At 37.8% G+C, this 25,718-nt stretch overlaps 1 protein-coding gene across 2 annotated transcripts in view; it reads right to left on the bottom strand.

Annotated features, from left to right (window-relative positions):
* Positions 1-25,718, bottom strand: part of TMEM135 (transmembrane protein 135) — a 156,287-nt gene that overhangs the window by 7,185 nt on the left and 123,384 nt on the right. For both annotated transcript variants that reach the window (XM_062514193.1, XM_062514202.1), the window contains 4 exons: positions 8,951-8,992; positions 7,551-7,697; positions 5,323-5,392; positions 1,214-1,381 (listed from right to left, as the gene is read on the bottom strand). In XM_062514193.1, the coding sequence (XP_062370177.1) occupies positions 1,214-1,381; positions 5,323-5,392; positions 7,551-7,697; positions 8,951-8,992 (427 nt within the window). The remainder of the gene's footprint in view (positions 1-1,213; positions 1,382-5,322; positions 5,393-7,550; positions 7,698-8,950; positions 8,993-25,718) is intronic.

The following is a 25,718-nucleotide window of genomic DNA, read 5'->3' as shown; positions in this document are numbered from 1 at the left end:
TCCTCATCAGTTTTGTGCTCCAGACCCTTCCCCAGCTCCGCTGTCCTTCTCTGAACACACTCCAGCCCTTAGTGTCTTTCTGAGAGGCCCAGAACTGGACACAGGATTTGAGGTGTGGCCTCAGCAGTGCCCAGTACTTACTTAAAAAATAGTAAATAAACGTAAAAAAATGTCACCCTCACAAAATGCATATCCACTGGGCTGAATTGCACCTCTCAATTGGAGCTTTTAAACACATAAAAATCTTTTTAGCTTTTGCAATTTAAATGTTTTTCTTATCTAAAGGTTTTTTTTCTTAAAGTTTAAGAAAAACTTGAATTTTAAAGCAAACTCTGAACAGCTCATTTGTACTTTGCCATCAAAAATTTTAGACACTGTAACCTACAAGTTCTTGACTCTCAATTTAATTACTAATCAACTGAAACGCTGTTTTGCTTATGTGTGAGACCTCTATTTTTATTTTTCAGTAAATAATATTTACCCTGAATAATAAATAATAGAGCATGATCTTGAATTTGCAGAACATCTAAAGTGGTAGTTGAAAAGTGCCATGTGATTTCAAATACAAAAGTGCCCTCAGCATTGCACTGTGCAATATATTCTGCATAGGACATGTGCTTTGCCACATTCTCCTTTGGAATAAATAAACATAATTTGATTAATTCCAACAAAGCTGTATGAATGCATATCAGTTCACAATCTGTCATTTTAGAATGGGGTAGGAAGGACAGACTTCCAAGCAGTAAGTGCAATGTCTCCTCAGCTACACACTATACGTTCTGCAGCCTCCTGCTATTTAGTGTCAAGTAAGAATTCCAGATATGTGAGCCAACAAAATCTGCACATGGCTTCTCTCTGGCAACACAGACGCTGCCGCAGTCACTACTTGTGCCTGCACTAAAATGCTTTTGTGTAGCAGCAATTCCCTCTGAAATCTGAATTCACTGTCTCTGAACTACTATTTAATTCCTGATCTTGAAAACAAGCTGCAAAATCCATCTGGTTTATTCAGGAATTACGGAAAAAAAAAATAAAATGGAAGAATAGCTTTCTGTTCACAATTTGATTACTGCAAGAGTATAAAATTTGTCAGTGAAATGCTGTAGGAACCAGTAGCGGTACTATTAAGCAGCTTGACTTCTTAGCTCTTTGTGATATTCTGAAAAGCGAAACAAAAAAAAGCACGTGTCATTTCTGTATGCTATAAACTTACTTTGTATATACTGACAAAAGATCCCAGAAAAGCTCCAAGCTGGAAATTTTCCTTGTTGTAGAAGAGGGAGAGTAGCCGTGACGGTTGTGTAAGCAGATGTCGGAAGGTGGAAGGAATCCGAAGGCAACACTGGATCAGGTAACCAATGCTAAACATCCTAATGAAGCCCTAGAGAAAAGAAAGAGAGGTTTTGTGGTAAGAAACCACAAATTCTGAAAAAGGAAAAACAAAAGCTTCTACATAAGGTTTTATTTTTGACATTGAATAGTTTAAAACCCACTCTGAAGGTAATATGCTAAATGCATAAATGTATCCTATCCCCACATTCAAACTCAAGAGTTTTCCCAATAACCCTGTAAAATAGCAAAAGTGGTAAAATCACAGACAATTGACTCTTCTTTAATTTCTGTGAATTTCTGAAAGGTCTCAAGAAAGAGCATTCTCTTCTACTCCAAAATTCTGTCCTCTGAAATAATCTTGATGACTTCATTTCCAGGTTACTAACCAGCTTTTAACCACAAATGGGTTTATAGAGGAAAGCAATGCAGTGGAAAAAAAAAAAAGAGCACTTCTACACTCAAATGTCTGGAGAAAACAGTAAGGTGGAAAAAGTCCACCAAAAATAAATTTCAGAAAGTGTGAGAATTAGAAGTTAACCCTGGTGGCTTGGCACATGCCCATGAACTTTGCCTCAGGAAAGTGGCTGTGGGATGCCTGCAGCAAGGGAAAGGGAGAAACTCGAAGGGAGTTCATGTGCAGAACTACTGAGAAAAGATAAAATGGCTTCCAAAGAATTTACTTACTATTCCACCTTGGATAAAGATCTGTTTGTTTTTTTGTTTTTTTTTAATAAGACACAAAACCACACTAATTTTTTTTCCAAATTATTCTCCCCAGTTTCATCTAATTTCCTCCAGTGCTTCCTACCATTATTCTTGCCCTAAGGTGAACCTTTTTTAACAATTCTGAATAAATTTTATGCAGTTTTTGTTTGGAAGATGCTTTATGTAAAAACTATTTCTGCACTCACCTGCAAATAAGGCAGGCGCCTTATTCAATTACAGCAACATGGACACAATTTCAGTGACAATGAAATGTGGCAGAGGGTTTGACTGAGCAACCTTTCAGACTCAGAAACTGAAACCATTTTTGCCTCCTAAAGAACTTTATAATGCATCATAAAGCTCATAAAATTTTATTGTGGTTAAATATCCAATGATAAACTCTTCCTGAAGCAATTACTCTTCCTGCTACTCAAGAAGTGGTTTATGAGAAACAAGTGGAAGAAAATAACTCATCCAATGATCCAACAGCTTTTATTGTTTTGATTGAAAAAAATTCCATTCCTTCATGCCATTAAAAAAAAAAAAAGAAAAAAAAGGTCTAAACCCAGCAGTTATGAACAAAGCCCAAAACAAGAAACACAGAATGGTATGTTTGATGTTTTTACCAAGGAAAGGTGACTTCAGTGGCATGAGAAAACATCTAAATTACAACTGGAAACACTCAAACACATCCCTGATTTTATTCTTATTAGTAGCCAATTTAGAAGTGCTGAGGAACCAGCACCAAAGGACTGAGGTTTGGTGTTGAATCTCCATTGTTCTCTCTGTTTAGCTCATTACTCATTACCAGGTGAAATCATATCACACCCAAAGGTGTTTTTCCACAGTCACAGGAAGCAGTATATCTTATAATCCATATACAGTATTGCAACTTTTATCTTCCATAGAAAGACCTCAAATAAGAATGGATGTGTACACAGCACATCCACAGCACATGTGGATGGTACATAGCAGAGCATATGCAGGACACTATAATAAACACAAGTGAGCAAAGAAAACTCTGCTAAGAGCCATTTCTCCAGAGATTTTGAGTTGGACCTCAGATCAGCCAGAAGTAGTAGCACAGTGTAATTACATATCTCCGGAATTTGTTGAATTTTGTTTCTGCTTTTGAGAAACCAATTTCTTAATAATACATTCAAGATACTTGCTGTAACTCAAATTCAGAAAAGTACATGTGCATATAAAGAGAGTTCAGAAACATATCAAAAACTCAGTCAACCTGCTGCAATATATTAGGAATTAGTTAAGATAGTTAAAGTAAATTAATTAAGATATTTAATATTTATTCTGGGTATATAGTAGCCCATGTTACTTCAAGAGACAGAACTTTGAGACTACAATCATAAGAAAATCTCAGAGAAGTTGTGGATACCCCATTCCTGGAACTGCTCAAGGTCAGGTTGTCTGGGGCTCTGAGCAACCTGGTCTAGTGGAAGGTGTCCCTGCCCATTGCATGGGGACTGCAACTAGATGGTCTTTAAAGTCCCTTCCAACCCATAGACCATTGTATGATCCTATGACCTCCTTTGAGGTCACCCTAGTCACCACTACATCTGGAGGGTTATCTGGCCCTCTCTGCAGCACCAGCAGGAAAAACAGACAGCTAGACTTCTACTGCTGGCTAATGGCTCCTCACTGTAAATAAGCAGAAGGCAAAAGAGAAAAAGTATTGTTCCACTGCTCCTGTCACAGCTCTTTTCAGACATTTACAAGCACAAAGCATTTCAATTATTTAAAGTTTGAAGGGAAGTCAATGAACTCCGGTGGTATTACACCACTGAATGTTACGTGAAAGCCATGATGATGTCAACGGGCTGATGCGCATTTAAAAGTGAAGCAGGGGAAAAAGAGCATGCAAATGACAGTTAAAGCACAGATGTATAAATGAGAAGACAAGTTGTTCAAGGGTAAGGGAAAATAGCACTGAGGGGAAGTTTTGGCAATAAGCAGTTAATCACATCATTACCAAATCTGAAAGCTCCATTACAGAAAAGGAACTGTAAAAACATGCTCAAATAATGTCAGCTGACAGTTGTTACTGATCAACTCCAGGAACAGTCATAGAAATGAACCTAAAGAATTTTGGATCTTTAAAATACATACAAATAATTTTTTTCACTCATGTTTTAATTTAAATAAAAAGTCACAGAACAGACAGGAAATTAGAGGACCTGACTGCCACTTCAGCAATATCTTCCTTATTAGATTATTGTAGTCCAGAATAATTTATACCAAAATACTACAGAGGATGGGTTCAAGAATGAAATATATTTCAAATGCACAACTGTTTTCTCTAAAGAGAGAACTGCCTTATAAAAATTTCTTTTTAAACTGCAATTTTTGTCAGGTCAAGTCCTTATTCAGCTTTATTATCAGTTAGTTTTCTTCTTCCCCTCAGTCCATTTAAGGATATATAAAACAAAACAAAATTATGCTGAATCAATAAGTGAAAACGCTGCCTAGTCCTGAATATCTACCTTCCTCCCCATCCTCAGGTTCCTTTTAACATTTTAAAAAGTTATTTTTGAAAGTAATATATATTAAAAGCATCTGAAGATACTCAGATACATTTCTGCTGCTCCATATATAAAAACAGGTCAACTGCTAAGGGACTGGGATCTTCTGGAGCATTACCAACTCCCAAAACAGGCACAGCAGGTGGAACCACCTGTGCCAACCCAATGCCAGCCAACACAAATTTCTGCACAGTACTTCTCTGAAAAAAAACGCACACTGATCACATTAATAATGGAGGGTGAATTATACCACTGGAGATAAACAGCTCTTCCTGGGCGTAGCAACTGTGACCAATCTCTCATTACCCTGAGCCCCTAAAATAAATGACTGGAGGAGTGCAGCCAGTGCCCAGCAGCGACGTTCCAGAGCTGTGCAGCTGCACGGGAACCACGGCCGCCTGCCACAGCAGCACATTCCAGGTGCTTTATTTAGGGGGGAGTCACAAGTGGGCTCAGCCGTGAAGTGCATCACATAGTTAAACAAGTTCCTTGTTGTTAGTCCATTTTTTCCCACACATTTTATGTTACTCATTCACTACAGCTAATCTGAAAGACCAGAGAACTTTAACCCCACCACTGCCCTGTCCTAAATTGAGAAAATCTGTTTTCTGGCTTGTCACATTTTCAATAGAAGAAGAATGAGTAACAGGCTCATTTCTCACTTCCTAAGCACATGCTTTGTCTGTCTACAGACTTTTACCCCCTCTTTGCTAGAGTTTGTCAATCAAACTTTCTCTGCACTTACTTTAATACAATATGAGATGCAATTATCTCCATAGTGTTTACAGCATCTATGCCTTGGGCCATGTTTGCACCTGCAAAAAGCATAATGAAACACGTATTAACTCGTAGCTGTTTTCAGCGACAGGAGACTTCATAAATTTCTCTTGCCTAAAAATACATAAAGTGCTATTTGCCCAGCACTCATTCTCCCCATTACCCACTGAAGGGCACTGTGAACTTTTACGATGCCATAAAAGGACAATAAAAACTAACAATACTTCAATTGTACACCAAGAAAAAGTGTCTGCACACTTATTTGGATCCAACCTCTTGCCATGCTACAGATAAAATGCTAAATTAAATAACAAATTTTCTGCCGTAGTCAACAAGGAGAAAAGATGTGACCTTTCCTGGTTTGTATCTGCTCCATGGTTCTGGAAGGATATTTGAGCATGCATCTGTTATGTGAGTCCTTTCATCTTTCACACCAGTGTAAGGGTCACTGAAGGGCAATGCAGATCATACAAATATCCTGTGAGACTTCTTTCAATTATAAGCCTCTGAATTTTGGGATATTTTTTTCCAGTGTAGATTTTTATGTAGCTCTTCATTTGGACTAAGAGTTTGACCTTGAGCATTTAAAACAGACTGGCTTGGGCTGGGAGGATGTCAGGATTGTACAGTTTCTAGCCCTGCATTATGCAGAATTAAAATAAGTAATGTCATACCAGGTCTGAACATTTTATTTTGCTATATCCAAGTATTTAGGATTTAATGTAAAATAAATTACACAATTTATATACTATGTCAAATATCTTGGAAGTTTTGAATCGTGTACTATAAAGTCTAATGGCCATAAATCATCTGTGAGGTCAGTTTATGTAGCAAAAATTGTAATGAGAATGTGCTCAGGTTACAGGCATTTAGACTCAATTATACTGAAAAGAACCATATGGAAGAGAAACCAGTCAGAGCATAAAAACTCCATATTGAAAGATTGCTGAAAGTTTGAGTTGGGAGTTTCAAAACCTTAAAGAAAAAATGTTCTTCTCCATCTTCAATCCTTGTATTTAACAAACAACAGAAGAGCTGTGAACTATCTCTAGCAAACTGAGCAACAGGTATTTAAGACAAAACAGGCATAAGCAATTCAGGTAAAATAATTTGATTGTGGCTGGAGGTGTCTTTTCCTTGTAGGTCTTTTGCTGTCTAATACAGTCATGCCTGAAAAACCACTGATGACTTCCCTCATATTTTTTCAACTAAAACCCACAGCAAATCATAGGAAGTCACCATGTGATGGGGATCACTTCATGTTTGCTCATCATCTGAGCAAGTAAAATAAGCCACTACTTTGAGTACACAATGCACTTGGAAGACTCTCTCTCCTGGGTGACAGCAGGTAGAGACTTGGTCATAAAGCTGCTCTTGAAGAGGTCAGCGCAAGTGAAGAAGATTCATAGGTGTCATGTGAACATACCCCTAACCCATTTTTCACTCCATCTTCCCTGTAAATGAATGACTCCTCATGGTAGCCAACGTGCTTGAAGCAGAGGATTCAGTCATAGCAGAAGTAAATCACCTGAACATATCAGACTGAAAAGCTCACTGTTCCCACTTCTTTAAGCTCACACTAGAAGACAGTGAATTGGATCCTGCAGACAAGGAGGCACCTACCTTGCCTAACTTCAGATATCTAGAGCTGACCTTGTGCAAAACAGTTTTAGACTCACTCTTGCTTTGCAATTTCCTATCTCCTCACAGCAGAGGCAGCCCACGTGCCATCAATCCTATTTTTAGGTAGTTCTCCTTTATGCAATACAGGGATGCAGGTCCCCCAAAAGACTATGTTACAGTCACTTATGGTGACATAAGTAAAGTCTGCTGCTGTGCAATTTTTCTCCTTAAGTACCACTAGTTCCAGCAGAACTATGCCATGAACTGGTTTTGCAGAAAACTGCAGAAAAAGCAACCAGCATCCTGCACTCATCATGGACTGAATTTGCTCTCCTTAGTTAGACAACGGCATGTTGCAAGTCATAGCTATGACATACAGGTCTTCAAGTTTTGCTTTTACAAGAGTTCATCATTTGCCACTATTAACTACCTACAAAAATGAACTAGAATAACACTGAAATGCAAATCAAAAGTATTACAAAACACTGTCAAATAAAATATAACAGAAAATAAGGTGTTCTATATAACAACAATTCATTTTGTTTTGTTTTTCTTTTGGGGTTTTTTACTCACACTTTGTCCATGAGCTTTTTTGTTAGTGCCAGTATGTTCATTGGCTGTGATATTTTTTCACTGTGCTTGATTTTTCTATCTGTTTTTGCAAATGCTGCTTCAGGTGAAAAAGAATGTGTGGGAATTTCTTCTTTCCCTACAATGAACCTGAAAGAAAAAAGCAAAACAGAACAAAGCAATTACATAACTCAAAGAAATACATTAATTCCTGTATAAGCCTCTAAGTCTTAGACTAGATTGAAGTTACTCCCAGGTCTGTAAAAACCCATCTTATACAGCTGCCTAACTTCATACTTCTTCCTAGAAGATCACTCCACTGACATATATTTAAAGATATATTTCAGCTAGAGGATGCAATTGATGCCGGGAATTTTTTAAAACTAAAACCAAAAACATTAAGAGCAAAGCCCACCTCTCAGACAAAGGAAAGAATAAGTAAGAATATAAAAATGCACTTGAAAGATCTCAATTATTGCCATCAAAATGGGGTTACATAAAGTTTGATAATTACTATTTTTAGTATTTTTATAAAATATCTGTTTTGCAGAATCTTCAAAATGTTTTTGCTCCCACTGAAAGCATCAACTTTGTTTTGCTTGGCTTCATCTTCAGCCTTCTTTCTTCAACCAGAAGTTGATATTGTCAATATATTGGCTCATCTTAAGTGTAGAATTACTGTGTATCAAGGGCAAGGGAGGACACAATGGCAAAATATTTCCTAACACCATGCACTATAATCCAAGTTAAACTGTAATTTGGACTATAGTATTGCTGAGGGTTATGAAGATACAATGAAGGTATTTTTTTTCATCGTGTAATGCAGCAAATAAACTTCAGGTAAAAGCACAGCAGCCATTTGCTTTGAGGAAAACGGGTTATCATGAATCCCAGTTTTAGAAAGACAGAAGATTAGTGCTCCCTCAAAAACATGCAAATGTCTGAGTTTCCTTTAATAACAGTCTCAACTATGAAGGGATTTCACTCTTCCTAGTATACAAGAGGAAACTGCCTCAAGCTGCACCAGGGGAGGTTTAGATTGGGTATTAGAAAAAATTGTTCACTGAAACAACTGACAAGCATTGCAACAGGCTGCCCAGGAAATGGTGGAGTCACCATCCCTGGAAGTATTTAAAAGACGTGTACATGTGGCACTTGGGGACATGGCTTACTGGTGGACCTGGCAGTGTTGGGTTAAAGGTTGGACCGGATGATCTTAGAACTTTTTCAAGCCTAATGATTCTATGATTATGCCTTCTTTAAAATATGTTGTACACCCAAAAGCTGGAAAAATTTTAGAGCAGCATGATCTTCCTTAGGAATACTCTTTCCTTACAATGCAGTTGCCACTGTGCATGATTCCTCAAAATCTTGTCTTAAATAGTCACAGAAACATTACTTACTTTAGTGCAGAGTATGTAAATCCTTTCAAGCCATCTTTGCACCTGAAAGACAAAACCAAAAGATTTCCCTACAGTGGGCTACTGGCAATATAAAGTGTTACAGATTAAATATGACATAGAAGGGCTGCACAGGAACCCCAGCTTTTCATTGATAAAAACCAACACAATTGCAGTAACTCTGTGACTATTCTTTATTGCCTGTTGTCACCAGAGCCCTGGGACATCTCTGAAACAAAGGATACAGCATCAAACGCCAGTGCTTCTTTTTTTATCCAAACCAAGAGTGGAGAAATTTTTAAAGGATGGTAACAGAACCATCAGGGCAACAGTGGAAGATGACAAAGAACTTGCTTTATGGAAAAGTAGTCAAGATGAGTTTAACAAAACAGAAGTTTTACTGCAAGGAGAGAAAGGAAGGTTGGATCTCAATGAAACACCCACCCTTTTGTGAAAAGCTGCAGGGAATAGTTTCTCTGACTTTGAGATAAATTGTTGTACTTTGCAAAGTGCTGATCTCCACAGCTTCTTACTTTAAGAAGACTCTTAATCTGAAAGTCCCAGTTTTTCAATTTTGCAATCAGTGGTTGCTCTGATTCTGAGTTTGATAGTATATATGTTACCAACTATAGGGTTCCTTGAAGAATGACCACAGCAAGGAGCCCATATTTGGCTAGGAAAGATTTAGGTTATTGACTTTTTTCTATCCAGCAGGCTACAACAAAAGGAGCTGAAGCTTGCAGATGCTACTGATTCCTCCTGAAAAATCATGTTGGTAGCACAGGAGAGGGGAGATACCTGTGTTTTCTCCTCTCTTCTTTAAATAGAATTGTATAGGGAATACATGATGATAAAAATGCATTCCTGACACAACACACAAAGCACAAACCAGTAACTTATCAACACCACCATTTCAAGAGCATACCTACTCTAAGGGAAGACAGGACAGCAAAAGCTTTGTAAACAGAAGCAGATGATGCCAACCCTTTGCCTTCCACCTGCAGTGACCACATTGTCCCTGGAAGTGCTGTGCCCCCACCCTTCAAGAGCAGGTGACACCATCACCAAGAAGGCTCCATGTATGGTCAACATGTACTAACCAGTGGCTGGATATACATGAACAGCAGGAAAAACCTATCAAGTTCAAAGATGTTTACAAATGAAGAAAATCTTGCTTTATCCTAGCAGGGGAGTGCCTGGTGCTGAGCTGGTAAGACATCACAGCACCAAACACTCCTGGGAAATTCTTCCCAAGGTTATGACCTTCAACACATACGTTTCCAAGGACTTGGTTTTGTCACCATGTGCACAGTTACACACAGAACCAAAAAATTCATTACAAAGAGTTTGTCTTTAAAAATGACTGCATTTAAAATACTGGTCACATATTTATGATCTGTAGGAGTTCAAGGTAAATACATACAAATAAAATTGCTCGTATCTTTAATTAACACAGAACTTTGAACCCAAAGATATGTAGCAATTTCATTTATGATTATTTACCCATACATGTAATTCAGAAGCTGAAACACTGTCACAGCACTTTCACAGAACGATGGAGTCAGTGATGGACTGAAACAACTCAAATCAGCTTAGCCCAGAGATCACAGTGAATCACTGGCAGAAATCCAAATGCACAGGTTTAACATATACCCCACTCCATGCACAGAACCCCGGTCCAGTTTCATAAGTTTGATTTTAACCCTGCAGCTGACTGTAGGTTAAATGCCCTTTGAGTAAAAGGTGTCCAACACATTACACCTGCAAGCTGCTAGCCCATGAATAGAGCTTCAGTTTCTACTTTTCCAGTGAATTAAAACCATACACAAACTGCAATCTAAACATGCATGTAAGTGTTTCTAGAATAATATCAGAACAGAAAAGTAATCACAGTATGACCATAATTATGTTTTCTCTTTAATCATTCCAATGCAACTGCACTTCCAGTTGCAAGTGTTCAATGATTCCTTCACTGCACCACCAGATGTCCCTACCCAGCTGTGCTCAAAACACCCTGATGGATTCTATCCTACAATTCATTTCCTTTAAACTGACCTCAAGGAAAATGTCAAATCCTTTCTTCACTAACACTGAAAATCAGAAGATATCTGAATCATCAAAAGACAAAACAGCACTCCAATTCCCTATTTTTCTCCAAGAAACAAAAAATATTTCCAATGCCTATTCTAATTACACAAGAAAGCCAATTATATGCAGAAAGCATTTACTGCACTGAAATTTTATTAGCTATGCTTACATTTCTTATTTCTTTAGTTGTTTTGTGTACAGCTATGAATCTCCCTGAAAAATGCATGAAAGTTAAATATGTAGTTCAGTAAGGAAGTGACACAAAACACAATTAGAATTCACCCCCCCTTAACTTCCTATTTAATTTTAAAAAATGTAAAAAGTGTAATTAAGATCTTAAATAAAATCCAGTTAATGTGCATGCTGTCTAAACTGTCTTCTGTAATACCATTCTGTAAAACTAATGGCTGTGTAGAAATATTGATTATTAAAGGTTTTATAAACAGGAGTCCTAGAGAAACAATACTTGCAGTCAAGAGTAATTTGTACTGAAACTCCCCTTCTCTGGCATGGCCATTTTGCTCTTACGAATGAAGAAGTAACCAACAACAAAACCAGAATTCTAATCTTTTGCTTCACATTATGGATTATGAAATCATTATATTTAAGGTTTCTGAATGCTGGTCTAGAGATCGAAATGGCCCTTTTTATTCACTCACTACTGACTTCAAGCACACTTTTTTTTTGGGGGGGGGGGGGGGGGCAGGGGGCGGGGTTGGGCTTTGTGATAATTCCCTTGCAGAGAGGTATCACAAACTCAGTGACTGGCCTCAAAAGTGACTGCTGAGGTACAACACTGGCTGCACATGGCATATTTCATGAACACCTGGCTGCTAATAACTGAACTAAGAGTAATGATTTGCTTCATACAGCCACTAATTGGTAATAATAATGCCACCACTAATTGGTTATAATAACTTCTACTCAATGCTTCATTGCTCAAGGGGTGAAAAAGCCAGCACTCTGCTGCTGACCTCCATGAGCTACTCAAGCTTCAAATGAGCCTAGTACAATGCATTACAGGTGCCCAGCACTGCAGACACCCCTGAGAGGGGAAAAATATAAACAGTGAATTATACACAGATTTTTTTAGGGCACTGTTCAGCTTGGAAAGCCTGGGACAACAGAGTTGTATGGCATCAAAGGAACTTGGTGTAGCTCAGCTACCTTTCTGCGAAGGCATGTAGTGATAGGACAAGGGGGAAAGGCTTTAAACTGAGAGGACAGGTTTAGATTAGGTATTAGGGAGAAACTCTTCACTGTGAGGGTGATGAGGCACAGGTTGCCCAGAGAAGCCGTGGATGCCCCATCTCTGGCAGTATTCAAGGCCAAGGTGGACAGATCTTTGAATAACTTAATCTAGTGCAAGGTGTCCCAGCCCATGATAATCATTAAGGTTCCTTCCAAACCAAAACATTCTACTGCTCTGTTTCCCAGCACCCCAAATATCCCAGGGGCCAAATCCCATGCTGCAGCAGGGCAGCACTGCTTTTTGCCCAGCAAGCAGTAATTTAAACAGGGCATAATTTGGCTACATTTTCCCATCAGATGAGGACTGTCCCAAAGCCAAGAGCACCAGTGACTTTGCCAGCTGTCCCTGCTGGCACCATGTACCTGATCACACAGCAGAAATGCTCTACTCTGTTCCAGCTTGTGTTTGGCCAGAGCCCTGGTTGGAGCCGAAGGAATAGAAGAATCAAGGAGCCAAAGCAATAAATTTGGGTTCTCAAAATTCCCCTGCTGGGACTATTCTGGCACATGAGCAAATAGGGTCGATTTTAATTGTGCGTATTTGCAAGATAAATTTAACTTATGGCCACACACATTTATTTTTTCATAAAGAAAACAGCAAAAGTGGAATAGAGCCAAGGCTTGATACAAACTGTACTTCCAACAAGATATGAACTAACTGTAATTATGTTTGTATATGTAAAGAGGTGCTGTATATGAGTTAACTGTACTCTCCCTCCATCCTGCAGGAAGAATTTCCCACACTGAACTGTAAGGCTGGATGCCAGCAATTATGTTTTGGGGTTTTTTATTAGTATGTCTGTTTTGGGTTTTTTTTATTGGCATGCCTTGTCATAGCTATTCTCAAGATTTCCCTGTGACCAACTGATAGACACTGAACAAGAAACCTTCTGAGGGAACATTACTTTTCACTCATAGAAGCAGAAAGATGCTCACAATGTTTAACAACATCCCCACAGTGCTTATGTTATCCTTCAGGGTAAGAGTAAATTAGAAACTCCTATATGCAGAGCTCTCATTACGGCCACGTGGAAACGAAGCACTTCAAGCACAGGACATGTGTTAGCATTTTGCTGCAGCACCTCTGCCTGTAAAGACTGGCTGGGGAGACCACGTTTCCAAGCTAAGGTGTCTTCTTTATAGAGAAGGGAGGATCACAATGATGAAATGTGACTGTGTCTGAACATGCCAGCTGTACCTCTTGCTATTAAATCCCTTGCTTTTACGAATTAAAGGCTACCTACGGTATTTTGCGACCTATGCTGATCTCTAGAGGATAATCCATTTTCTGTTTTAAGTTGCTTAGAGAGGTTATCGTATCTCCCTCCTTCTGTTTTTCAGCTGGACTCCATGATCTTAAATGATTAATTCCTCATCCTCTCCCCAGTGTTAAAAGTCAAGAGGTACCATTTTTCTGAGATGTCTTCTGTATGCAGTTCTCTTGTTCCTTTTCCATCTTCTCTTTTGCCCTTTCTTCCTATAAGTTGAGCTTCTCTTTCATATTTCTGCCCAACTGTCCTTTAAATGCTATTCTCAAAAGCTCATTTTTTTCTTAAAAAATAACTGCACAGAGGAAATCCAGAGGTAAATTTATGGGAAAAAATATTCAAACCCAGATTCTATCTTCTCTGAATTTCCCCCTTTTTTAGATTAAACATATATTTTCTTTCTATCTTTACACACAGGTCTTACTTATTCAAGCCAGAACTATGAAAAAATCATAAGGGTGCAATTATGAGCAAAAAATCTAATCTTGTACCCCATGGACAACATGCAGCTTTTGGAAAACATGTCAGAAATCACATTAAAAATAACTTAAATCAGAGGAGCTGTAGTTTATAAAAATTATACTTCAAACTTTTAAATGTGCAAATGTAACCAGGATCAAAATTCAGTCAAAAGTCTCATAACCTGTGTTTCCAAATCAGATAGTTAACTTTTGCGTGTTTAACTAAAACATTAAAGAATGTATCCATGGCATTTCCTTTAGTTGTGCCTGAAGTATAAAATGATCTTTTGAAAAGGCCATGGTTTTGCAACCATCACATGCAGTGAATATAAAACCATATTTTGTAAAACAATAAATGGACAAAGAAAGAGTAAGTAGGGACAACATTCAAGGAGAAGGATGAGATTAGTACCGTGGAGGATGCATTTTTTTCTTGACCTAAGGTGAATGCGTCATTTACAACACTTGGAAAGAAAAGGTGCATGAAAATGACAAACCATGTAGTCAATAGTGACCTGTGGTCCCATTAGGTCTCATGTAAATCCAGGGAATTACATTTTAGTACAAAAATTCTACAATTTTGAGAGGAATGTGACACTGCAATTGAAAAGAAAGCTGTTTATACTGAAGTTAAATTACAGTATTGGATTCAGAGCTGTAAACCAAAGCTGCTATCAATCAACACTTCACATCTGATTGCTAATCAAGTTTTCTGCATTACTGTCAAACTGAAATCAGATTTCTAGTGATGTTAATTATTCTTCTACTTACAACACTAATTTCTTCAGAGATTAGCACTTTCTGAAATGTGCAAGTAACTGCAATTTCAGAAAGTGGAATTTCTCTTAAAAGGTCCTGAAAACAACCAAAAATGCTTTGTTATTTTAGCTGGATGCAGATGTTCCATATCATTTTGTACCAACAATGCTGTGCTGTGGGCTCAGGAGCAGCAATTGAATCATTCTGGTGGCCACGTTCCCAACTCAAAATCGTTCATCAAAGCCCCTGCCTCACAGAGCTAACAGAAGCCAATACAGAGCCACAGAAAAGTATGGGGGGCAGGGACCTTTAAAGATCCTCTAGTCCAACACCCCTGCCATGGGCAGGGGCACCTTCCACTTGATCAGGTTGCTCAGAGCCCCATCCAGCCTGGCTTTGAGTATTTTCAGCAATGGGACATCTACCACCTCCCTGGGCAATTTCTGCCAGTGTCTCACCATCCTTAATAATAAAAAAATTCCTTTTTGTATCCAGTCTAAATCTACCCTTCTAGTTTAAAACCATTAACCCTTGCCCTGTCACTACAGGTTCTATTAAAAAGCCTGTCCTCACCTTTCTTATAAACCCCCTTTGGGTACTAGAAGGGACTCTAAGGTCTCCCAGGAGCCCTCTCTTCTCCAGGCTGAACAACCCCAACTCAGCTTGCCACAGGAAAGGTGTTCCAGCCTTCTGATCATCTTCCTGGCCTCCTCTGAACCTGCTCCAACAGGTTCATGTCTTTCCTGTGCTGAGGACTTCAGAACTGAATACAGTTCTCCAAGCAATTAAAAAAAATTGATTAAACAGTCAAGTTAAGGATTTATCTGCTTAGTTCAATTGATTGGTTGAATTTTGCAAATTGATGTAATGTTTCCACTATGCAACTTTGACCTTTTCCTTGCAAGTGTTTTTTTCTTACAAAATACAGCAACCTTCTGTTAAAGCAAAACCCAAACTCTCTCTCCAAATCAGGCACGGAACAAAAATAGGAAATGGAAAAAACCCCTGGAGACATGAAGATGGGAAGTCAAATTGTCTCTAGAGGCATGAGGACACAGAGATATGTACCTCAACACGTGCACAAACCCACGTCCACCTCTGGAGCCAGGGCTGCACTGATGCTGTCTCATTGTTGTTAGAACAATGAGTCAGTCACTAAAGGGACATGCTGTTACAAGATTAAAAACAAAATATACTTAAAATCACAACAGGTTTTGCTTATTATTAGATAACAGTGGCACCTGCAGCGATTCTATCTTAAAACGAGACCTGTGCTAAATTTATCTACTGCCAAATTTTCCTCTGGCTTTTTCTAATGGCTCTTTGCAAATGGAAAATAAAAAAAAAAAATTAAAAAAAAAGAAAAAAGAAAAAAAAAGAAAAAATATAAAAATAGGTTAAATTTGCTGGAACTGTTTTCTGGAAATATATTAATGCTCTTTGCAGATGATTTCAAATTTCAGTGAACTAAACCTCTCTCCTTGAATAATTAATTCAAGCATTTAAGAGAAATGGACACAACATTTAATTTTCCCAAATGATCCTGTAGTTGGATTTGAGAGAAAGGTTTGGCTGTTTGCTTTGCTTCGATTTGGGGTAAATTTGGTTAAAAGGAGAAAATCCATTTATATTTTTGTATTTATTAACCCTCTGACATTTAATAACATATATGACCAGAATAAAATTATAATAAAAGGAAAAGCTATAAAAATATTTTAAAGAAATTAGCAATCATTCTGAATGTGCCCAGGCCATTGCTGAGCTAGGATGGAGAGTAAGGATCATTAGTACATTCAGTTGAATTGAGATCTTCACTCTATTATTCAGAAATATTTTTAATTCCGTATAATGCAGAATGTCGCCCAAAATTACTGAGACCATTACAAGTATTTAGCCATAAGCATTAGGACAACATCAGCTAGTTGTTACACACAAACTAAGTGACCATGCTGCAGAGTTTGTTGAAATTCAACTTGTATTCTTTTGTGATGATGACTGGCCCATGCAGATTTACTTGCTGACCTAGAGGTTACACCCACACCTCCAAGATGAATGCTGTGGTGTTTGCCTCTGATGTTCATAAGTACCATAGGAAATCTTGAAATTACAATAAAATGTAAAATCTGTGCTGGAAGAACCACAGAGTGAACAAAGTGTTTGTGCATAGCCTCAAGAAAACACTATTTTGAAAACCAAATTTCAGTGCAACCACAGAAATTCACTCCTGAGTAACTCCCTTGCTGGCTTATACTTTAGCAAGAGACCACATTTTACTCTAACATAACAGTTTTCTTTTAAATTACTACAGTGCTGGTCAATTAGATCATATTTTTAGTGCTGCACATCCAGGTGCAGTATTCGGAATAGAAAGTTGCATCACCAAAAAAACTCCAAACAGACCAAAAAGACCAACTTGAGAGACTGGTCATGAGACCTGGAGTGACCTGATACAAAGCCAAAGCCTACAGGTCACAGTCAGAGCAAGAATGTGTCACTTCTAGGATGGACAATTCTTGTCCTTTTTTCTTCTGATAATCTCATAAATGTGACTTCTGAACATCTGTACTGTTTCCAATATTGATTTTTTGAAAAAAAAAAAACAATTAAGAAAGAATGAACTCCATACCAAGAATGTATATAATCATCGAGATAATACACAAACTTTCCTCAAAAATAAGAAGAAAAATAAAATCAATTCTGTTACATGGAATACTTTCTGCAGTTAACTAATTTAAGCAAGAACATGGTACCTATGAAAATAATCTTCCAAAAATTATTGTTGGGAAGTTAAATGCTCTTGGTATGCTTGAAGAGATCATCAAATGTTGCCCCCCCACCTCCGAATCATTTCACCTTGTAAATACACCACATCTCCTTTTGTCAACTACAAAGCATATACCACAATCTGAATTTTCCTGGCACTCCTAGAGAAGGCCAGGTACAGACTGCTTGTGAGCACCAAAGTGACCTCAATAGTGAAAAAGCCACATAACTTTGAGATGTTTAGTTACTTTTAGAAAAGACAGTACTAAACACTAACTATGGTACTGTCTGGGAAAGGAGGAATTAGACAAAACTGCAATTCAAATGGCTTCCTAAGGAGGAAGGTCGTACATAAACAGACCCTGTAAGCACCTGGAAGACAATCATGAGGACATGACTAACAATGAACACATGCTTTTTAGAAAAAAAAAAAAAATCCTTGTAACACTGTGTCTCATTTTGTGACTAGGAATGGAAAGCAATGTGTATCACATGCAACTGACCTAATTCAGGCTTTGGACCTAGAGCATGTGACATTTTCTTTTAAAAACAATCACAGAAACATAATCTAATGGAAGATATCTAGAATGAATACAAAACAGGTTAGACAACAGTAGCAAGAGAGCAGTTCTCAATGGCTTCCTGAAAAATTGGAAGGATGTACTAAGTGGCACTCCACAAGGACCAATCCTGCATGTCTGCTACTCAGTAACTTCAGTAGTGAGAGTGGTGACAGAGAAAAAAGTGCATGCCTATAATATCTGCAGATAATACTGTGCAGAAAAGGGCTACAAGGACTGCTGAAACAGGCTGAGAGACTTGGGGCTGTTCAGCCTGGAGAAAACTCTGGGGAGACCTTGTATCACCATCAAATACCTAAGGGGTTAACAAGAGAACCGGAGTAGGACTTTTTAGAAAGACGTTTAGTCTTAGGACAAGAGGTAGTAAATTTAAACTGAGAGTAGGTTAAAATATCAGAAAATATCAGGAAAAAAAATCCTGTGAACCAGGTGAGACACTGTTAAAGGTTGCCCAGAGAAGCTGTAGATGCCTCCTCTTGGTTGGAGAGAGATCGGATGGGGCTCTGAGCAACTTAGTTTATTGGAAAGTGTCCCTGCCCATGGCAGGGAGGCAGAACAAGATGATCTTTAAGGCTCTTTTCAACCCAAACCCTGCTGTGATTCTGTGATTTTATGAAGCAGAAGACTCAGAAAAAAACCAGGATGCTATTCATCAAGTGCATATGCATTATATGTGTGCAGAAACAATCCATTACACAAGTACAGGATAAGAACTGTGAAGCATTAGAAAGCAAAAGCTGATTTGGGATGCAAAAGAAAGGCTAGAACTTGCAAAACACTGAATTGTCTTGCTCTGTTGTATTTATCAAGCTTTATCAGCTGAAATAAATTGTCTTGTGCATTACAAAGGGGAATAGGGTAGAGTGAGACAAGGGGGAGAAAAACACAGCAGTATGTGATAAGTCTTTGCTACTATAGTTTGCTACAAAGTAAAGCAAATAATCTGTTTCCCTCATGTTTGTGGATGAGAGAAGAAGGAATAGACCAAAATTGTATCAAGATATATTCAATTAGACTCTGTAAAACTCTTATTAAATATATATATATATATATTGCTTAAGGATGTCACTCCTTAATGGAAGTATTAAATGGAAGACTCTCCATTACTGAAGACCTTAAAGTAAAACCAAAGTCAGATATTTGACAGGAATGGGGAGAAAATAAGGCAATCTCTCATGACTTCAAGTCTTTTTATTCTACAGTAAAAGACTGAAAAATAGAGCCAACACTTAACATAAATGTCCTCACATATCTAAAATTTAAACCAACTACATAGCCTTACTAAGGGGGAACAGAAACTGGAGATTCTCTAAAGCTGTTCTGAAAGTTTCTTTGTCCTGGATAAGTATCACTGCAGTGGATGAAAAACCAGAAGGGATCAACCCATGGTCAACCCTTGATTCCTTCAGCTGAAAAAAGCCCTAATAAAAATAGTAAATGAGAGCAGGAAAATCCGACTAACTTTGAATTCACCCATTTCCTACTGTAATTTGCATTAATTTTTAATGTTCAAATCACAAATGTAACCATTTGTCCTAGAATAAAATTAATCTTGCCCTCATTTTACATTTATCCAGCAAGCTCAATGCACTTTGTTGTTCTTGAAAATATAAAGCCATATAAAAATGGTTGTGCAAACAAACCTTCACCTGGCTGTAATCCCAGCAGGCCTGGGAACGGAAGGTGTTACATTTTGTTTGTTACGCAAAAGTAAAGGTCAATTTTGGAGCTTAATTTCATGAAAAAAAGTAAAGATGTTATCCAGTGCTTGTCAGGTATCAGCCCAAAGAAAAGGCACAGCTCGGTAAATAAATCCTCATGGACAAAATCCACAGCTGGAGAAGCAACACAACTGGCTTGGCTGCGGAAGACAGCTGTGAGACAGCTGCAGGAGGGCCAGAAAGCACATCTGCCACTGCTTCTGTGTTTGATACAAATGTGCAGCCAACTGGAATTAACTGTTCTACTGGTCTGTGCCAGGCACTTTTTCAAAGTCAATATTTTGTAAGAAACAATGTCAAGTGTGACAGGTAGACCAAGAATTCAGTATGAAACCACGGGCTGTGCATGTACCCATCCAGTTAAGGTGGGCATCCGTCTCTATTTTCCTGTGAGTTTTCTTGTACAAAGCCGTCCAGAAGAGATCTTATGTCTTTGTCTTGCTTCTGAGATGTGTTCGCTTTATAAGGCTCTAGTAAGAATAACTAAACAGGGAGTGCCAATGGCATGTCTCCTTAAATTCCAGCACCAAGCTAAATATGGCAAAGAAAGAGTATAATACACAAAGGAAATGTTTGGCCTACTTGACCTGCTAATACTACACATTTTAACAGGAAAGGAAGAAAATCAGCAGACAAAAGATTTGCATCACGAACTGTTCCTCCAGCTCTGACAGCTTTCCAGTAAAAAAGTTTAGAATAATAGCCAGGACATTTGGACTGTTTTCTTCAGGGGATTACATTCCTCTATCTATCTATCTCTTCCCAAGCCAAAATGTGTATTTTTTCTAACTGCACCTGATGCTGACTCATGGACTGCTCTGGACACTGCAAAGCCATGAAAGCAGATTAGACAAGGCTGCTGAATTTTTGATCTGCAGTCATTAGGTGGAGAGGAATCCAAGTTCTAGTGGCATGCTCTTGGTGATGTTTTACTACTTTAATATACTCATCAACATTATGTGAACAGCGTTCCTAACTTCATATGGCAGGTGGCAATTCTTGGACCTATATAATTTTATTTGTTTATAATAAAGTTATAAAAATGAGCCAGCTGTGGAAAATATTATTATGGGTTCAGAATTTTACTTGTAATCCAGCAGGAAACTACAGCAAAAGTTTTACTTTAGTATGGCAACCACAGTTCAACAAAACTACACTGAAGTCAAGTAAATTATTAACAAGTATGTAAACCAGGCAGTACGTAGCAGCTGCATGGTCTTTCATCCTACCCATTACTGGCTAAAGTTTAATTGAATTCATTATTTTCCACTGGCTACTAGAAATACAACTTTTTAAAAACAGTAGTATTTTACATGTTTCACTCCAAATACACTGATAGTTGACGGTAAGAATTATAAACACTACTAAAAGTGGAAGAAATTGAAGATTTATGAAATTAGGTAGTAACCTGAATGTCCAGATTCATGGTAAATTTTACTGCATGCATAGAAGACTAGCTTTTAAATAACTGAAAATAAACTACTCTTCAAGAGGATTTAGGAAACCCCCTGCACTTGTGAAAAGAGATAATTAGAACTAAATTCAACCAAGAGCTGACATTTAAAAAAAAAAGTGAAGAGGCCATGTTTTGAATTGATGTGTTTCAGTCTACGATGCTGAGAATAAGGAAAGGATTCATGGCAAGGATTAGGATGCTACAAATCATATGGAACATATGAATAGGAGTCTGTTTCCATGTATCAATAGGGGTTTAATTTCTGAATGAGAAGCTTAAGCAAGGGCACATTCTTTTGTAAAATATCCCACGGGTTTCCTAGAATACACAGATGTAGTGACATCCTCACTTCTAACTTTATTCAGTAGGTTCTTATAAATTCTTGATAAATGTAGAATTTAATTCCTAAAAAAAGTAACATATTGGATTTTTTTTAGAAGGACCAAAAAAAATTTTAAAAATATTTAAAAAATAAAGTTAATGACAGATAGAAAACTAAATTATCTCAACCTAAGAAGAAATTTTTATTAAGAAGAACTGCTTATAACTTCTCAAAGTCTGCTACTCTGGCTGTGATCTGAAACCATGATTTCCCAGGGAAACAAAAACCCAAAAACCAAACCAAAACAGCTGGAATACATCCTAGAGATACAAAATAAATCAGTTGCAAGTGCATTACACACTCAGAAGCCCTAATCAGCACTCCACACAAACAACAAAACAAAGCAAGCCCAGAAGGAGCATTAACATCCCTGGTAACTGGTGTCTACTAATTGCAGAGCATCAGCTTCAGTGGAAAAACAGAGCCTGAATAGGATTGTCTGATAAATCTACTACCCTCAAACACTCCACATAGTATTCTTGACCCTGTAGGCTGCAACCTTTTGCTCCCAAGTCATTCATGCCAAAGGGAATAAAGAGGTTTATCCCATTCTGTTAAGTCCTTGTAATTATTTGTTACAGTTTTAAGTCATTTAGCATTATGTACATAGCAGCTTGGTGAATCACACATGCTCTTTTCAAACAAAAAATTCAATAGAAAAAAGGGATGTCATTTAAAAACCTGTAAGGCAGCCCAAAACTTTTTAATTACTTTTACATTTAGCTTGCAAGAATTTTATGTAGCAAACAATTTGTAGTAGACAAATTAGATATAATAACCTCCAATTTTGTCTAAACCAAACAAATGTGAATTAATTCACATAGGAGAAGTTTAGAAATTTATCTAAAGCTTAAACTCACAAAGATGGGAAAAAAACGTACTGACCACAATCAGGTAAGAAAAACAGGGTACCATCAGAGAGCAGCATAGTCATAAGTAAGTCTTCAGATAGTTTTCATTCTCAAATTTCACATCCCTAACAGTTTGCTGTCAAATATAATATTTCTTTTATGGTGTAATTTGGCTGGAGTCTGCCAAATGCACTGTATAAAAATGATTACTTCACCTTATGATTCACTTTTCATCAGCATACTTTTAAATACAGTTGTGAAACTTTTGTTCTAGAGAAAAACAACAATTTTACATTGTTGATTTATCTATGATGGAGCAAAGGGTGGAGTCTGGGGATTTACGATTTTCTGAGTTTTTTTATATTCACTTTGTTTTGTATTTTAAGTATAACTACTTCTTTCATAAATACATTTCAAAATGCATAAAAAATGTGCATTGTTAGCCTGCAAAACAACATTATATGGCATTCAGCGATGAATGTGTTTCATAATGTGCTTGTGAAAAATTGACCAGGGCAATGTAGCCAAGTGAGTTTTGGGGGTCACAATGCAGTCTGGAATATCACTTTGGACTCCATTAGGAAGAACATTTTAGCTATATTGCTAATCCTGCTAGTAATGGTAACGTCTGAATGCCCCAGAGCCATGTTCTCTTTAAAGGCCACATCTTGCAGAACATGCAGATGTATCTAAAATTGGCAGATCAAAAGAACAAAGTAACCAATGCCTGCCTCACTCATGTCAAATCCTAGTAAGAGTACTTCCTTCATTCTTTTCTCATTTTTGGATCCCTGATCCATCCCTACGGGCCAGACGAAAACACATGCAAGAAAGTTTAGTATATAAGAAGCATAGGAATGCTCATTACAAGCAATCTGCACAAGGAAGAGCAGAAGTGCTTTCAATGGTGCTTCAGAAAAAGTTTCCATAGAATTTTTTTTTTGTATTTGTTTATAATCTGCATAGAATTACATTATTTAAAGAATTTCCTCTGGAAGGTTATCCTCCAAAATGTTGCATATTCCTATTATCAGGATAAAAATCCCAGAATTAAGTTTTCTTGATAGAGGCAAGCCATACTGATGTCCAGATAACTAATGAACCCTGCAGCTACAATCTTGACAAAGCAGCCTTGAAGCTTCAGAATGTTTACGTGGTCAAGTCACAGAGGCTCCACAGAGCACTTGCTCACATAAACTTTAGCTCTCTCTTGACAAAATAAAATGGTACAGTTTGATCTAGACTTGTTCCAGATCTTCTGATGCCTTGCAAATGGGTAACAGGGGCTGCAGAACACCTTTCCTCCACTGGAAGGCTCATGAAGATGCAAGAGGCTGTGCAGTGGTGGTGTCAAATAAACAGCCACCTCTTCATTAAACCTACTGGTTTGCCAAGAGAGGTTTTCACAGAGAAGTAGTGTGTGTACAAATCTGCTGGTGTTTTGTATATTAAAGCTGGAGAGAGATACCATGGAGAAAAGACATCTTTTATCTTCTCAGATTTATCTTGCCCTCCTAGAGGATTCATACTCTCTTGCCAGACATTAACATTACCCAGTTTGTTTTTTTGAGGTTTGTATGTGTTTTTTCCTGTCATTCTATCAATATAGAATTTGCATGGCTACAAGCAGCAATGTAACTTTAAAAGTTATACAGAAATTGTGTCCCAAATTAATTTAAACTGAAGACTAACAATCATAGAAATAAAGGATGGATTGTATCAGAAGGTACATTAAAGCTTATCTAGTTCATATTCCTCTATTTAGGCAGCAACACATTCCACTAAACCAGGTTGCTCAGAGCACCTTTCAACTTGCCTTAGAACAGTTCCCAGGGATGGGGCATTCACAGCTTCTCTGGGAAACCTGTGCCAGTGCCTCACCACTATAATACTGAAGAATTTCTTTCCAGTATCTAACTCCATTTGTCTTTCAGTGTAAAGTCATTCCTCCTTGTCCTATCATTACACACTCTTACAAAACGTCCCTGGAAGGTGCTAGAAGCTCTCCCTGTAGCCTTCTCCAAGCTGAACAACCCATCTCTCTCAGCTTGTCTTCAGGCTCCTGCTCTCTGATCATCTTCATGACTCTTCTCTGGATTCACTCCAATAGGTCCACATCTTTCCTGTGCTGGGACCCCAGAGCTGTGTCACACAGCACTGCAGGTGGGGTCTCACCAGAGTAGAGCAGAGGGGCAGAATCCCCCTGCCTCGCTCTTCCGCCTACACTGCTTTGGATGGTTTGCTTTTTGGGGTGTAAGGGCACATTGCCAGGACACGTTGAGCTTCTTGTCAAACAATATTAATCAACTTTTTGTTCTGATACATCAAAGTCATGTCTTACCCAAATCAGATTTTGAGCATCTGTACACAGTAAGCATTTTTATTGCTACTTTATCCAACTTGCCAGCACATCAAACTGCAACTTTTTGAACTTATCTCCCTTCCAGGGTTTGTTTTTTCTATTGTTTTTGTTTTGTTTTGTTTGTTTGGGGGTTTTTTGTGTTTTGTTTTCAAAAATGTAGGTTTTTTCTTTTTTACTATTAATAGTTTTTTTAAAATAATCTATACTGAGAAGAGTTCACATAAACACTTATCCTTTTAGAGACAAGAAAAATAGTAAGACTTTTAAATCCCCTGCATTATTGATTAGACAGGGTTTTTTTTTTTATCATCCCCGTTCGATTTCAACAGGATAGTGGCAAAGTTGTTTTTTTCATGAACAGTTAAACCAACAATTTCTTCCAGAAGCAAATGAATCCAAAGAGCCTGATTTCTGGGAAACATGCACAGTAACTATATTTCATGACTGCAACACCCTCACGCGCTTCTCTGAGGTCTATGAAGGACCAGGTTCATCCAGGAGCCTGTGATCATCAGCACAGCTGTCCTGTCTGCACAACTGCTTATTGTTGTGAAAAATAAAAAGAAATTTCTGTATCTTTGGGAACTTTATACTTTTACAAATAAGATCAAGACTGGCTCTAAGGTTCAAAGCTTCCTTAGGAAAGAGATCAGCAGAAACACAAGGGAGTGCTGTGCACAACACCCTTCCTCCTTTAAAAACCAGGCAAAACATGGGAAGGATTTCACTTGACTAATGCATGAGGTTTTACAGTTATCTCCCCTGACAGAAATCATGTCTGTTAAAAGGCTAACCTGAAAAAGATACACTTAAGAAAAACAAACTTTC

Source organism: Cinclus cinclus, chromosome 2 (assembly GCF_963662255.1).
Source record: "Cinclus cinclus chromosome 2, bCinCin1.1, whole genome shotgun sequence".
NCBI classification, from domain to species: Eukaryota; Metazoa; Chordata; class Aves; order Passeriformes; family Cinclidae; genus Cinclus; species Cinclus cinclus.
This window is presented reverse-complemented; position numbering and strand designations above follow the sequence as displayed.